Below are 13,839 nucleotides of genomic sequence, written 5' to 3' on the forward strand. Positions count from 1 at the left end.
TTTCAAATGATGCAGTTTTATGCACAAATACCTGCAGTTATGTAATTATTACTTCTAATTACTGTAAAGTATCCGAAGAAATGGATGTCTACTTGCATGACCAAAATATGCTGCAAAATGAATTAGCTTTAGAACTGCAAACTGATTCCTCTATGTAATTATACATGCACACATATGGAAATGAAGTCCTATTTCCATTTAAAGATTTTGCCGGGGAGTACATAGATACTCTTAGAAGCTGGGCATTGTATCTATTCTATTTATCTAAGAACAATACTAGAAGTTAAAGATTTATCTTCATTGTAGTAAAACAATGGTTTAACATTTGACTAGGAAAAGTATTATTAACAGTACTTGTATTGGACTACATTGAACATACCAGGAAGAAAGATGTTTCCTGTAAGGAAAAAACACTTTGCTTTTTTTCCAAGCTGCTACATTTTTGCAGACATTAGTAAAAGGATAAATAGATAAATAAAATGACAGGCTGGGATTCCTCCAGTCTAAATATAGGCTTCTGAGGCACTTAAATTAGTTGTTGCTCTACAGTCTTTATCCAATCAAGAGAGATAAGTGGGCTGATTCACCCTGGAAGCTGCCTTTTTGTTGACTGCAGAGGAGGCTGATGAACACTATTTTTCTAAGCTAGGTGTCTCAGCTTCCTCTAAGGGAAGAAAATTACAGCAGAAAAGCAAAATTTGAGATCTAATTATCTCAATGCGGAATCAGTGAAATTTACCTTGGGATAGCACTAGGATCATGTAACACGATGTGTGTAAATTTTAAAATAAGCCTTCCTCTTGAACAGGTCTGGCTTCTATCTAATGTTATAAGTAAATTCCCCTGATCTTCACAAGGAATTGCTCATATCCGATAGTGTTTAAAGAGATCTTCACAGAAATATTAAAACTGGAAAAAGGGAATGACCATTAGTCAAAAGTTAATACTGGAATTTTCTAGTTATGTTATTGGAATAATGTATTTGTTAACAATTTAGGGAAAAGAAAGGACAGCTAGATGCCTAATTTTTCCACTGCCAGGGCAGAAAAACAAGTGCTGCAACATGTTCTATAGCTCAGAATCTCTCCATTTCCAGTTTGAGGGGCAGAAGCTTTTTTTCCAAAGCATGCTTCTTTTGATTTTGAAGTGCAGCTCATCAAAAGCAGTCCCTCATGGAAAGAGCTTTTAGTCTCAAAAGGCAGCAAGGTGCAGTTCCAATGACTACATCACAAGTGACAAAAATTGTTATGCTTTTAAGAATGAAAAAAAAAGATTTTATAGCATTATATAAAGCATTTAGAAAGACAAGACTGGTATACCCTAGTCTTAAAAAAAAAGACCAACTGTTTTATATTCTCCAGTGTTACAATACATATTTTCTTACTGTTTGGAGTGATCAAAGATTATTACAAGTTTAAGACATTTAAATTATTACATTAAATGTAGAACTACCCAAACCAGATTAGTGAAAAATAATCCAATTTTCAGTTTAGTTTTCAGTTAGCTTTGGGCCTGTTTTCAAGTATACTTTCTGCGTACAGTCCTGCTGCAAAATAAAGCAATGTGGTTCTCATGATATAGTTCCTCCTTGTGCTATCAGATCATATAAGATGGGGTCAACTAGAAAAGTTTTCTACAAATCTGCAAAATTCACTGGCCTTCAAACTTCTACCCCAGAAGTAAATCAAACAGTACAGACTAAAAGACAGGACCATTCCTTAAGACTGATTAGTACAATGATATTCTGTTTAAGCATAGGACTCCTTAGTATTTTGCACTGTATCAGTTATAGCTTGTTACTTCCTTTTTCCATGTAGAAGTATAATAATGATTAAAATACTAAATTCTTTTGTGTTTGGTCTTTGACTTTTTAGTTGTTAATTTTTTCGTGAATAAAATTGTAAAAGGTGAGAGGAAAATAGTTTTGTTAAGTACCGATAGCCAGTAGTTAACAGACTTTAATGTGTCAGACTACAAAAAGATAGCTTTTGCAGGCCAAAAGGTTTTCCTACCCCTGTAAATAACAGGCAATTTCACATTAATTCAGCACCTCCTTACTCAGAGCTGTCTATTAAACTACTAGAAGTTTTATATAATGAAACATCAAAAGGAAAGACAACATTCGTGAGTTGAGACTTTGCAGAATTGGACTCATGGCTATATACACTTTTAGCTTTTTCTAAAGCATCAGATACTGCAAAAATAGGCAACATAATGGTATTGTGGGATAATGTAAATTCCTATATTAATCCAATATGAACACATTTTTTAGGAATATATTTTACAGAGTTCTGAATGCCATTTTATAGAAACTCAGTTTTTGCTAGTGTATTCAGTTTGTTTTTTTATATATGTAAGACTGATTTGCTACTGCAATGGCTGCTGACTTTGACAGACATGGAGTGCAGTGTTTCCTGACCTACTCCTCCCTTCCACAAGACCAATGCCTATTAGCAACAACTAGTGTGTACACCTCTTACTGAAGTCTGTAAAAATATAAGAAGAAGGAATCTGAATGCAAATATTATTGTCTCTTAATTGCTGTTTACAGCTATTAATTCCGTATATAAAGATGTACAAATAAGGGAAGTAGAGGAAGGAGGAGAAAAGTCAAGCCTTTTAAGCAACTTTCAGAGCATGCAAGAAAAAAAATACACAGGGCTCACTTCAGAACATTGTAACAAAATGATCTAGTGTATTTTATTTGATTAACAGCCAAGAAATCTGTCATTTTGCCTAATATGGCTTTCTTCTAAAATTAAAAAGTTGCATATACCTACATTTGAGTCCACCGAGTACAGAAAATCTGCTGTATACATCCTTAATCCATGTCAGCATCACCAGAATACAGCTTTCAATGGAGTTTTCAAGCTGAATTACAAGATATAAGTTTTAAAATGTTCACTTAGAATATTTTGTTTATATGAAAACATACAAATTTTTCATTTATACATATACTACATATAAAACTCACTGTAATTAGCAAGTATCTTCATTTGGGTATTTACCTCTGTGCATACAGGGAAAAAGGATATGGTTAGGGCTTCAGAAGAAATAATAAAGTTCAATACCTTTGTGTATGCCAACTAAAACCTTATTCAAATAATAGCTCAAACAATTTTTGCTGCTTTTAAAAGATAAGAGATTCAGCTTAAAAATACATTCATAAAACAAAGACAATTTTCTCCCTGAGACTACCAGTGTGAGTTACTTTGTGGTAATCTTTGAATGAAAAAAATATTAATATTAAAGACAGTAGGCTTTATTTTTCTATATGCTGCCTCAAACGTCTGGAGTAAGACTGGCATCGTAAAAGGTGTAGACTGGAGAATCATGCTCGCTAGCTGAAAAAAAAACACGTGGTTCATAGATTAGTTTCAGAAGAAGAAAAAGCCTCTTTAATATAGAAAATGGACTGTAAGTTTTAATGAAAGATCTGTATCTTGTAGTGTGTATGAATGGATAAAGTTTGTTGTTGTTGTTGTTGCTTTTGCATTTCAGGCATGAATTTTATCCAAAGCAGGACAGTAAGATCAAAATCTGGAGTCTTGATTTATGCAGAGATACTTGGCACAGTATTCCAGATTTTCCAAGCATTTGTCTTTGTTGGTATTCATAAAATAAATACATAATTTGTGAGAACAGCTTCTGGTTAAATTCAAAGTTAAAATGTTAAGTTATAACTAGAAGGCAAAGGCTGATGAGCAGTAGGTAAGAAGTCAAAACCTCTCAAAGAACATTTTCCTTTTTGTTTGTTCTTGTCAAAATCACTCGTCTCTGAAGGCCAGCAGCTATACTAGTCTTGGTTTACTTCACATTCTTCCGTTTAATTGTTAGAAAGAGGTCAGTTTTTAAAGTGCTACAAAGTAACACAGTAGAATGGGGATGGATTAAACATATCCTGTCCTTAACTGGAGAGAGAAAAATATATACTTTTTTTTCCTTTTACAAATTAAATCATATTTATAATAACCATGCAATTACATTATTTTGGGGAGTGGGGTGGGGGGGGCCTTACCTGAAATCAAAGAAAACACATATTCATAGGAAAAAGGGGGAAAGCATTATGTTTGTTCTACCAAAATTTATTATGTAGTTATTACAAAGTTTAAAGATTCTTCCATTTTAAATAAAAATAATAGTTATAATTACACACATTATATAGTACCATGTCAAGTGATTCCAACAAATATCACGTGAAATACAGTGCATTTCAAATCAGAAAGACAAATACTTTCTCATTCACAGTGTTTGACAAATTACAGGAAAGCTTGTTCACATAAGGGTTTACTTAAGGTCATGCTCTTATAAAAAGTCCACACCACGCTGTGCCACAAAAACAAATCATCTCTCAGAATGTGAAGTATCGGGCCAACCACTCCTGGCGCTGTGGATCTGGTGAAGCCACTGGTGAAGCTTCAGTCTGAAGAGGGCTAAATTCATAGAAAGAAAAAAAAATTTAACCCACAACTAAATAAAGAGTGCAAAAGTTATGAAGAACAAATCACAGAGAATACAGTAAAGAACACAGTCTATTTTTCCATGGGTTAATTATCAGTGTGTCCTAGGATATGGTTTAATGTCCCCCTACAGAATCTGTGATCATCCACTCCATTGGAGAGCATCAGCAGCACAGACAGGTCAGTTCGGAAGCCACATTACCAGGTGGGCAAATATTTTGGAAAACATTATTTAAAAATCTCATTAACAGCTGTAAGTTTTCGGGGAGAATAGAAAGAGTTTTCTTGGAAAAGCGTGACTGTAGAAGGTCCTCTTTTAGCATCCTTTTCCTGTGGTAAAGTTAATTTTCAGAAATATGATGCAAGCATCATATTCTTAGACGTGCTAACAAGGACTGGTTGACAACTGAACAAAAATACACACTGTTTTAATACTTTACATTAATCATACTGAAATATCACTTGCATTGTTTCATGCACACATTTAAAATACATTAATATACCAGGAAAAAAAACTGGTGCACCGCAAACAAGATTTGTTCCCCCTTGAGCACTCCCCAATTCTCACAAAATAACAAGAGAAAATACTGAAATTTAAATTAAATTTAATGACAAAATTAAGTTCCTTTGTCAATAAAAATCAGTAATAAAATAATCCCTACTGTATTACCAGATAATACACGGCACAAAACAATTTGGAATGGAAACTCCAGCATCACAGTCCATGAGTTCATGCACATGCATGTTACAGGCATCTAACACATTCATGCACGTTACATGCAAAGGAAAAAATAAGCAACACAATATATTTAATGAAAGATTGCTTTGTTGAAATAGACTATTTTTATCTATTTTGTATTCTACTGCTTGTTTCCCTTTAAAATTAGCAGTTGCTAGGTATGTGGCCTTTCACATCTAAACCAGATGAGAGGGTAAGCAACCAACTGTGGAACTGGTAATTATAAATAACTTTAAATTGCCAACTTAGAGGTAAGATACCAGTACCTACTAAGTACAGAGTATAGCATTTCTTCCGTGCATTCAATATGTAGGCACATAAAGCCAAAGGATTTAAATCCTCTCTCGTAAATATCTTTTTTAAAGTTAATAGTTCGATTCACTATACCAATCCCTGAGAGAATTAACTGAGACTTTAATGCTGATTTTAATTATTGGAAGCTCAGCATTAAATATCCAAGCATGCACATTTCTTGTTTCTGTAGTAAAGTTATCCTTATGAAACAATTTGATACAGGTGAGGAAAGGGGAAACACAAAACATTCATGTAGCACAGAAAATAATTTTCTTACATAAAAAACATTATCACACAATACTGAATAAAAGAAATCCTGTGCTAGTATCAGGTCTTCAATGGCAATCAGTAAGTAACACAAACATTTAAAACAATTGTTCATGTATGTAAACAATTGGAAGCACATGAATTAAATTAAGGTATCTACAGAGGTTTTCAAAGTTGAGTATTCAAGACTTAGAAAAGTGAGAGAATACTTCACATTTCAACAAGGTCTACAATAAAAAGGAATACTGTAAAGAGGTTACAAGTACAGTGTAAAAATTAAAAATTTCATAATAGTATTTGTATTTCAGAAAGGTTCATAAACAAGCGGGATTCAGCTAAATAGGAATGCAAATTTTTTTGAGTTAAGAAAAAAAGAAAAAGATTGGTGAGGCAGTGCTCACCTCAAAAACATCTTGGGCTCTTTGGGTGGTACTGGCTGTGGTAGTGGTTTGCTGCTGTTGAACTCAATATCGTGGATGGGTGAGTTAGGAATGGGGTCCAGGCGGTTAGGATGTCCATTGCCCACTCCGCTAGATTCCAGAGCACTTAGATTGGGGACACTCACAAACCTGTTTGTCGATTTATCATTCTTCTTCTTTTGCTGCATTAAAAATAACATATGTAAGGAAGGCTCCCTGCACCATGACAGATGAGGAGATCTTCAGATTTAAAGTTTTGTTGGTGGTTGTTTTCATCTTTTGGAAGGGGAGCCACTGAGACAGAGTGGGATATTTTTCTATTTGTACTTTTACTGTCTGCTTTGATGAGAACTGAACAGCACCAATTTTCACAGAAAAATCAAATGTCTGAGAAGGTGATTAAGTTATTAAGAACTAGTTTAATTATCACTGAGTGTATAATTTTTAAAAATTTTCCCATATAAAATCTTGCTCTATTCTAAGACATTGGAGATACCAAGTTTTCCACAAAATTATCATTCAGTCTGTTAAACCTTTCATTTTTACTTAAAACCTTTCTTAGTATTAATGACACAGCTCTGCTGTCAAATGTAATTACAGCGAATTCCAGTGAAGAAAAAAGTAAATCTCTCCAATATGTTTCATCTCATTACGTTAGCACATTTTGATAAGAGAAACACAAAACCTAGAAAACCAGCTACATTTCTCTTCTTAAAGCAATGATGCCCTCCTAGTTAGCAAACATTATAGCAATACTGTTAAAGATTAAAAAAAGATTCTTACATCATAGCTCAGTTTCCTGCACACAGAAGAAAAAAGGCCAGACTTCTAACTCTACTACAGCTTCTAGACACCAGATGGCACAACTGAACTTTCTTCTTTTTTTTAACACTCTCCACACTCCTACTGACAGTATACCATGGACTCAAAAATACTGAAGAATTATTCCGATATTTCTGTTTTACTACCCATAACACATCACAGCAAGGAATGAGTACTTATCCTCTCCACTGGCATACACATTTTAGTGTGGAAGGATGATTCAAATAATTCTCTAGTTCTTCAATAGCTTTATTACGGAGTGCCATGTGTATTTTGTGACTTCTATTGAATATTCCATGTACAATTACTATTTTAAAAAAATCTCCATTTCCCAAAATAAAACTGGATTCATTTATTCTCATGAATTATATATTAACTGAGTATATAATAAATGCTTTCTTTCAATTACACATATAAAACCCTAACAAAGCAACTAGAAAAAAAACCTTAAGAATTTATAAATAATTTAAATTTCAGTTGAAGAAAATAAAAGACAAGTGGAATCTCATGTTGTTTTTATATAATAATTTCCAAGCAGAATTGCATTTGAAAGAGAAGAGCTGCTCTGTTCAAGGGTGGGCACCAGTACAATCAAAGATGGACACAGAGTCCTACTGTTCATACTCTCTGCCACTGAGCAATCATCTAGCTTTAATTTCAGTGCCTAACCTCTCTGGGGCTGGCAGGTGCAAATGCTGCTAATATAGCCACAGTGGTACATGCATTTGTTTTTGGCAAAATAAAACCAACAATTTAACACAAAGCTGTAATAGAACAAAGTCATTAGCTGCAAAGGATTAAACTAGGATCGTCCCATACACTTCTTCAAGCTGAAGAAGCAAGAAATAACATCACAGTGGAAAAATAGTTTAGTAGAAGTAACCAAGTACGTAAAACATATCAGGTGATATACACTGTAATTAAAACTGTGTACTGCATAGGTAGCTTATTTCTGGAAAGTTATTCTCAAGCATTCTAAATTTTCCTGAATGTATTATCCATATAAATGCTTAGGAAAATATTACAGTTTATATCTTCTTCTATATAAAACAATCTATGCTTCTGAAGAAGTTCAATCTGGAGAGACAAAATTATGTGTGTAGTTTCCATGAAATTCATGCAAAGTACTATGAAACTTGAGTTCTAACAATATAATACTAAACAGATCCATTGCACAAATTTGAGAAGCTGAAATATATATTGCAATGGTTCTAATTATGTGCTAATATGCAAAGCCCATAGTATCTCATAATTTGTCTTTTTCTTACTAAAAAAAGCAAAAAGAATGAGATTCTTCACTTTCTTTGGGATTCATTCTCCAAAAACATAGTACGCGCTTTGACGAAATAAAGTAACATAGTCCACAATTCATGAAATGATAGATCAAAATGTTTTGGCATACAAGACAGTATTAAAATCTTAACAATTATAAGTGATAAAAGCATATGATAAAATAAATGAATTATCACTATGGAAATCTGATGCTAAAGTAATTCTCACAAATGCTTCAGATTTCACACAAAACACAAGCTGATGCACTTGACAGCTAAATTCCATAGTTTTAAAAATGAGTGGTCCAGACAAACTTCCAAAATTTTGGAACAATCTGTATCACGTAAAGACAAAGCATTCAAATTTTATCTGGCAGTCCTGATATTGTCTCTGCTGGGCCCAAGCTAAGCTTTTTATGCAGTTACATATGAAGCATCAGCAGATGAGCTTGTCAGAGGTGCTGGGCTCCTGGACAATGTAGAAAGGTGCTGACAATTTGCAAAAGAATTTGTGTATTCATGCCTGACCTAACATGAAACCATAATAAGGTTTAGCTAAATAAACAACACAGCTCTGATCTATTAGTCAGACCTTCTTTTACACAGAGATGTTATTTTTTCAGATCCAATTGCTTACTTGTTAACCAAACAGCTGGATCCTAGGTAAAATTATTGCAACGTCAAAGAACCCCGAATTATGCAAGATTATATTGCTTTCTTTTGTATGCCTTGATTTTTTTTAAACTCACCCCAAACTTGTCTCTACCTGTGGCAATTTCAGCACCTGCATATAATCTGTGTAACTGATGGAGATATGATCAATACAACCAAGAGAACTCGGGAGCAATTCAGCTCACCCTAAACTAGACACTTAGTGGCTGCTCAAGTCAACTGTGCTCTAAGCTTCATTGACAATTAATTAGATAACCCTTAACTGTAATGGATGCTCAGATACACAGTGCACATGTGGACACCGTCATGGAGACATCTAAACTTAGACATTCATACTGAACTGAATCTTGACTGGATTTACAGTGTTACCAACTTCTCAAATGCATAAAGGATGTTTTGAGTCCAACTGTTCTCTGAGATCTGTGTGAACTGTTTATCTCCAAGCTAATGGGGGCCTCACAACCTAGGTTAATCTTGATAACTGAAGCTCTAGGTCATCTCAGCTGCTTACACTGTGCAGTTTGGGTTACCCCCTGCTTCAGCACCTTCCCACACTATTCTACCTCTACTGCTGGGAAAAATCTCTTCCCTTTCCATGCAAGTGTAACAGCCTAGGAGTTACTAAACTCATGCATTACATGTTAGAGGACTCATTCTTACTGCTGAAGTGGTGAAAAGAAATGGAATAAAGGTAGCCTGCTGCATGACACTCTGGGTTCCTCCCGCAGGAATGCTGCTGGCTTTTGAAGTGACAGAGAGGGTACCATGCCTTTTTGTACAGCAGCCTTCAGTGGCTGCTGTTCACCAGGGTGGAGCAAATTGGAAAAAGGCTGCTACCAAGCGTTTTCGCTCATACAGGACTCGACTTTTACTGAGAAGGCTGCAGGCCTGCTTTTATCTCCTGCTACCCTCACAGTCCATGTCTGCTTTGTCACTCCAATTCTCCATTATCACTCCCATCCTTCTCCATTCAGTCTCATTCCATGCCCTTCTCATAGTCTTTTCCTTCCTCTTTTACCCTTTTTCCTTTTGCTTAGTATCCCCTCTCTTTTGGTTTTTCTAATGGTCTTCCATCCTAAGCACCACCTGAAAAATAAAATTGCCCTTCCATGTTCCAAAATAACCAAGAAAAACAATGAAAACAAAACAGTGCTTACAAACCTCACTGTTCTCTATTTATATGATACAACCCTGCCTTCTGTAGCCTTTCTTTCACTTTTCTACCTAGATTTTACAGTTTTGTGTCATCCATGCCTAGCAAACTAGGGCAACAATATCAGTGGATCCCTAAACAACATAATAGAAACAAACACAACTACACAAAAGGAAAGAGACAAATAATAAACTATGTTCCTTGTTTTGAACATTTCTTTAAATAAAAAGTGAGTGATACATGTGCACACACACATACATATATATATTTATGTCTTCTTTTTATTATATTCTAAGTTAGATTTCTTTTTCTTCACTTTCGCAATGAAGTCCATGGAACATACCTTCACCAATGGATTAATAACACCAACATTAGGGCTTGCATTAAACACTTTGTTGTAGTTAGTCTCCCTGTTAACTAGTTCCAGTTGATAGAACTTTTTGTCCTCCTAAAACAAGAACAAATAGAAACTTCTTTTTATACAATTTCAATTAGTTAGTGGCCAAATCTGTCTAAAAAATGATTTGAAATAAATTTGATGTTTTAAAGAAACCTACATTTCTATCAATTATATTTCATATTTAATACTAAATCATTTCTATTTATACAGTTCCTTTGTATGTTTTACCCTTGAGAATGAGCATAGCCTAATGGATTATGCATTGGGAGAGATTCAGTATAGTTAACTTCTAATCTTTAATTAATTTGAATTTCCTCATTCCTACTTGATTCTGAATAAATAACTAATGGGACTAATCTGTTAGGCTGCTTGGGGTCTGAGTTTGGGAAGCTCAGTGCATCAGGAAATTTGAAACGTTCTTAGAAACTTCATAGAAGAGACTATTTGTTATGTGGCTTGTATGGCCCACTTCTTATTCCAGGACTGCAGATAGGATACATCTGATGAAAGTCATACTGCAATTTGTTTTTAACTAATATTTTAACATATATTTGTAATAATGTGTTATGCTTGATTTTGCAGGAAAACATCTGCATCTAATTAATTTTACTATTAAGAGTCATTGAAACTACAGGACTAAAACGTGAAAGCATATGAAGATAGGCTAGCAGAATTGGTACTTTACATATATTTTAAATGCTCTGAATTAGATTAACATTTATATCTGTCAAGATACTAAACCAAAAGAGCATAAAAAGCCTTACAATCAATTTCTTTATGAGCTGGTCCCTCTCTGCAATTAGGTCTTTCAGCTCTGAGATAAGCTGCAAATCTTCTGGTCTTGATTCTCTGTTTTTATATTTTTCTTCCATTTCTTCTAAACTTTATAGAAAAGAAAAATAGTCCTTTTAGCCTGATCCAGTGTTAAATGATGAGTGAATAAAGTCACATCTTTGATTAGTACAAAAGACAGTTCAAGGGGTAAAAATAGAAACAACTTGCATTTCACCTCAAAGTAAAATTTCAACGTTGTTATCATTCAGCTTTAGTTAAAAATGTAATATAAACTGTATCTTTACTACAGAAAATAATTATCTGGTGAAAATGCTAAAACCTTAATATCCTTTCTGTGCATGCAGTACTAGGTGTTTAGAAAGAGGCCTCTTGGAAGCCAGACTGAAAACAAGACACTCAAAGTTAAAAAGATATGGACAGCAGAATTACAGAATATGTAGATCACACAGATTCGTATGTATAATGCAGGGCCTACATTGTATTGTATTTAATATTAACGTAAATTTTGAAAAGCTGGCAACTGAATTGCTGGATGAGCAAAGCAGTATCATTTTATTTTAATAGATATCTACACTGAATGAAGATGCATGCTTGTGATACTGGAGAAACAGGACAGAGACAAGGCTGGCACCATCTTCCTCAGCTCAAGAGGAGCATAGTGAGACACAGATATCCAAGAACAGTGAAGGCTAATATGTAGCTAATTCCTCTCCGCAAATCAACTTAGTATCATTAGAGATGGAAATAAAGAAATAAGCTGTAAAAGAAAAGCCATAAACACCCAGACATTAGAATACTGGGATTAAGAGGAAAGTAACAATTGAGAAACACTTGAAATAATATGAGGATATTCGAAATGTTTGGTGGAAAAGCATTAAAGGAGAGAACTGAAATAAGCCAACTGAGAGACAAAATGCAGAAGTAACAGCATACATCTCCTTGTTGTTTCTTCACAAAAGAACAAGTTTTGAAGACAAAAGACAGTTCCAAATGACTGTCTCTAAAACATAACACTCATAATGCTAAATATTTTTCAAAAGGAAACTACTGAAATACCTGTCTACTGTATTCAGCCTTCACATAGATTGGCATACTAAGTTTCAGAATAGGAAATTTAAAAAGCTTGGGGGAAAAAAAAAGAATCTTGAAAAAAACTATAAATCTAATGTGTCTAGTCAGCTCAAACTTAATTCCTTAAGACATCCTGAAGCAGACATCATTTCTGATTTTAAAGAAGTATTTTCCCTTCAGAAGCAGCTGTGTAATTTTGACTTTGTGTTGCATTTGAGAAAACACTGCATATTAAATTATTTATAACCTTCAAAAAAATCTGTGCATAACTTGGAGATTATATAATATATTAATATAAAACATTATGAATGTGAACAACATGACTGTTTATTTGCAGAAAAAGTGTTTGACTCAGCAGAACATAAATATGCTTAGCTGGCTTAATTTTGTGTATGTATTTTATGCTGGGTTAAGCTATTGTATACAAATCCCCAGAGTATAATACATAGTTATGCACAGCTGTCATTTTATTTTCAGATATTTCAGAGGACTGTTTTCTCTGTTTCAAAGAGATAATATATAACTTAAAGAATCTAGTTGGAGAACCTAATTAATGATAGCCACTCTAAATTACTATGACCTAGATTCTCCGTTTCATAGAAGTTCACAAGGTCATGTTTTAGGTAATGCAGACACTGGAAATCATTAGCTAAGAAACCTTTGTATAGTCCACTCCTTTCTTTTAACATAGTTTCCTCCTTTGACAGCTAATTGCTACAATGTAAGTAGAGATAACATACTGGAAGCAAGGTCAAGGCACAGGGCACTGATCTGTTTGCTACCCTTACACCACTGGTATTAGAGCTGCTTCCCCGCAGCTCCAATTTGAGCAAGAACAAAATTAGATGCTGTCAAGAATCCTAAGTCCCATGAGGACATTTGTGGTTTACTGTCCATTAAGAATTGATATTTACTCAGAAAAGTTGTGTATCATACACTTGGAACGAATTATTTTCTCTGCCATAAATATTTTATGCTGCTAATACAAATCCCTTCATGAAGACTCTGTCAGGAAACTCTGAGTGGGGTGCATCATAAACAGGGATAAGAAAGAAGTATGTGGAGGACAGGAAAACACTGGCTGAACGACATACCACTACTGCACTTCTCCCCAGGAGTGGTCTAACCCCAGGTGGCGTTTTCACTCAGAGGCACTGTAGGCATTCTGCTATTGGCATGCTCGTATAATTCATTTCAGACACTTACCAAGAATACCAGTAGAAATTCTTAATTTTTCTTATATCAGCAAGTCTGAAAACATTTGTACCGCTCAATTTACTTGGTATAATCAGCCACTTTTATAACAGATACTGTACTATTTATAAACTTACTGAAGAAACGTTTGTGTTCTCAAAAAGGATAAATTGTTGGAGAAAAAACATTTGAAATCATGTTTTCTCCAATTTTCTAAGAATTGTACAGATTTAACATTTTTTCTACTTGAATGTTTTTAGTCTCAAATCCATAATAATTTAT

General features: G+C 34.2%; 1 protein-coding gene across 3 annotated transcripts in view; it reads right to left on the reverse strand.

Moving 5' to 3' along the window:
• Positions 1-2,671: 2,671 nt before the first annotated feature.
• The window catches only part of FAM184A (family with sequence similarity 184 member A), a 91,467-nt gene continuing 80,299 nt past the window's right edge, over positions 2,672-13,839 (reverse strand). For all 3 annotated transcript variants that reach the window (XM_064508925.1, XM_064508923.1, XM_064508924.1), the window contains 4 exons: positions 11,262-11,379; positions 10,441-10,545; positions 6,162-6,361; positions 2,672-4,433 (listed from right to left, as the gene is read on the reverse strand). In XM_064508925.1, the coding sequence (XP_064364995.1) occupies positions 4,352-4,433; positions 6,162-6,361; positions 10,441-10,545; positions 11,262-11,379 (505 nt within the window). In that variant the 3' untranslated portion in view covers positions 2,672-4,351. The remainder of the gene's footprint in view (positions 4,434-6,161; positions 6,362-10,440; positions 10,546-11,261; positions 11,380-13,839) is intronic.

The sequence above is a fragment of the Dromaius novaehollandiae genome, chromosome 3 (assembly GCF_036370855.1).
Source record: "Dromaius novaehollandiae isolate bDroNov1 chromosome 3, bDroNov1.hap1, whole genome shotgun sequence".
Taxonomy (NCBI): Eukaryota; Metazoa; Chordata; class Aves; order Casuariiformes; family Dromaiidae; genus Dromaius; species Dromaius novaehollandiae.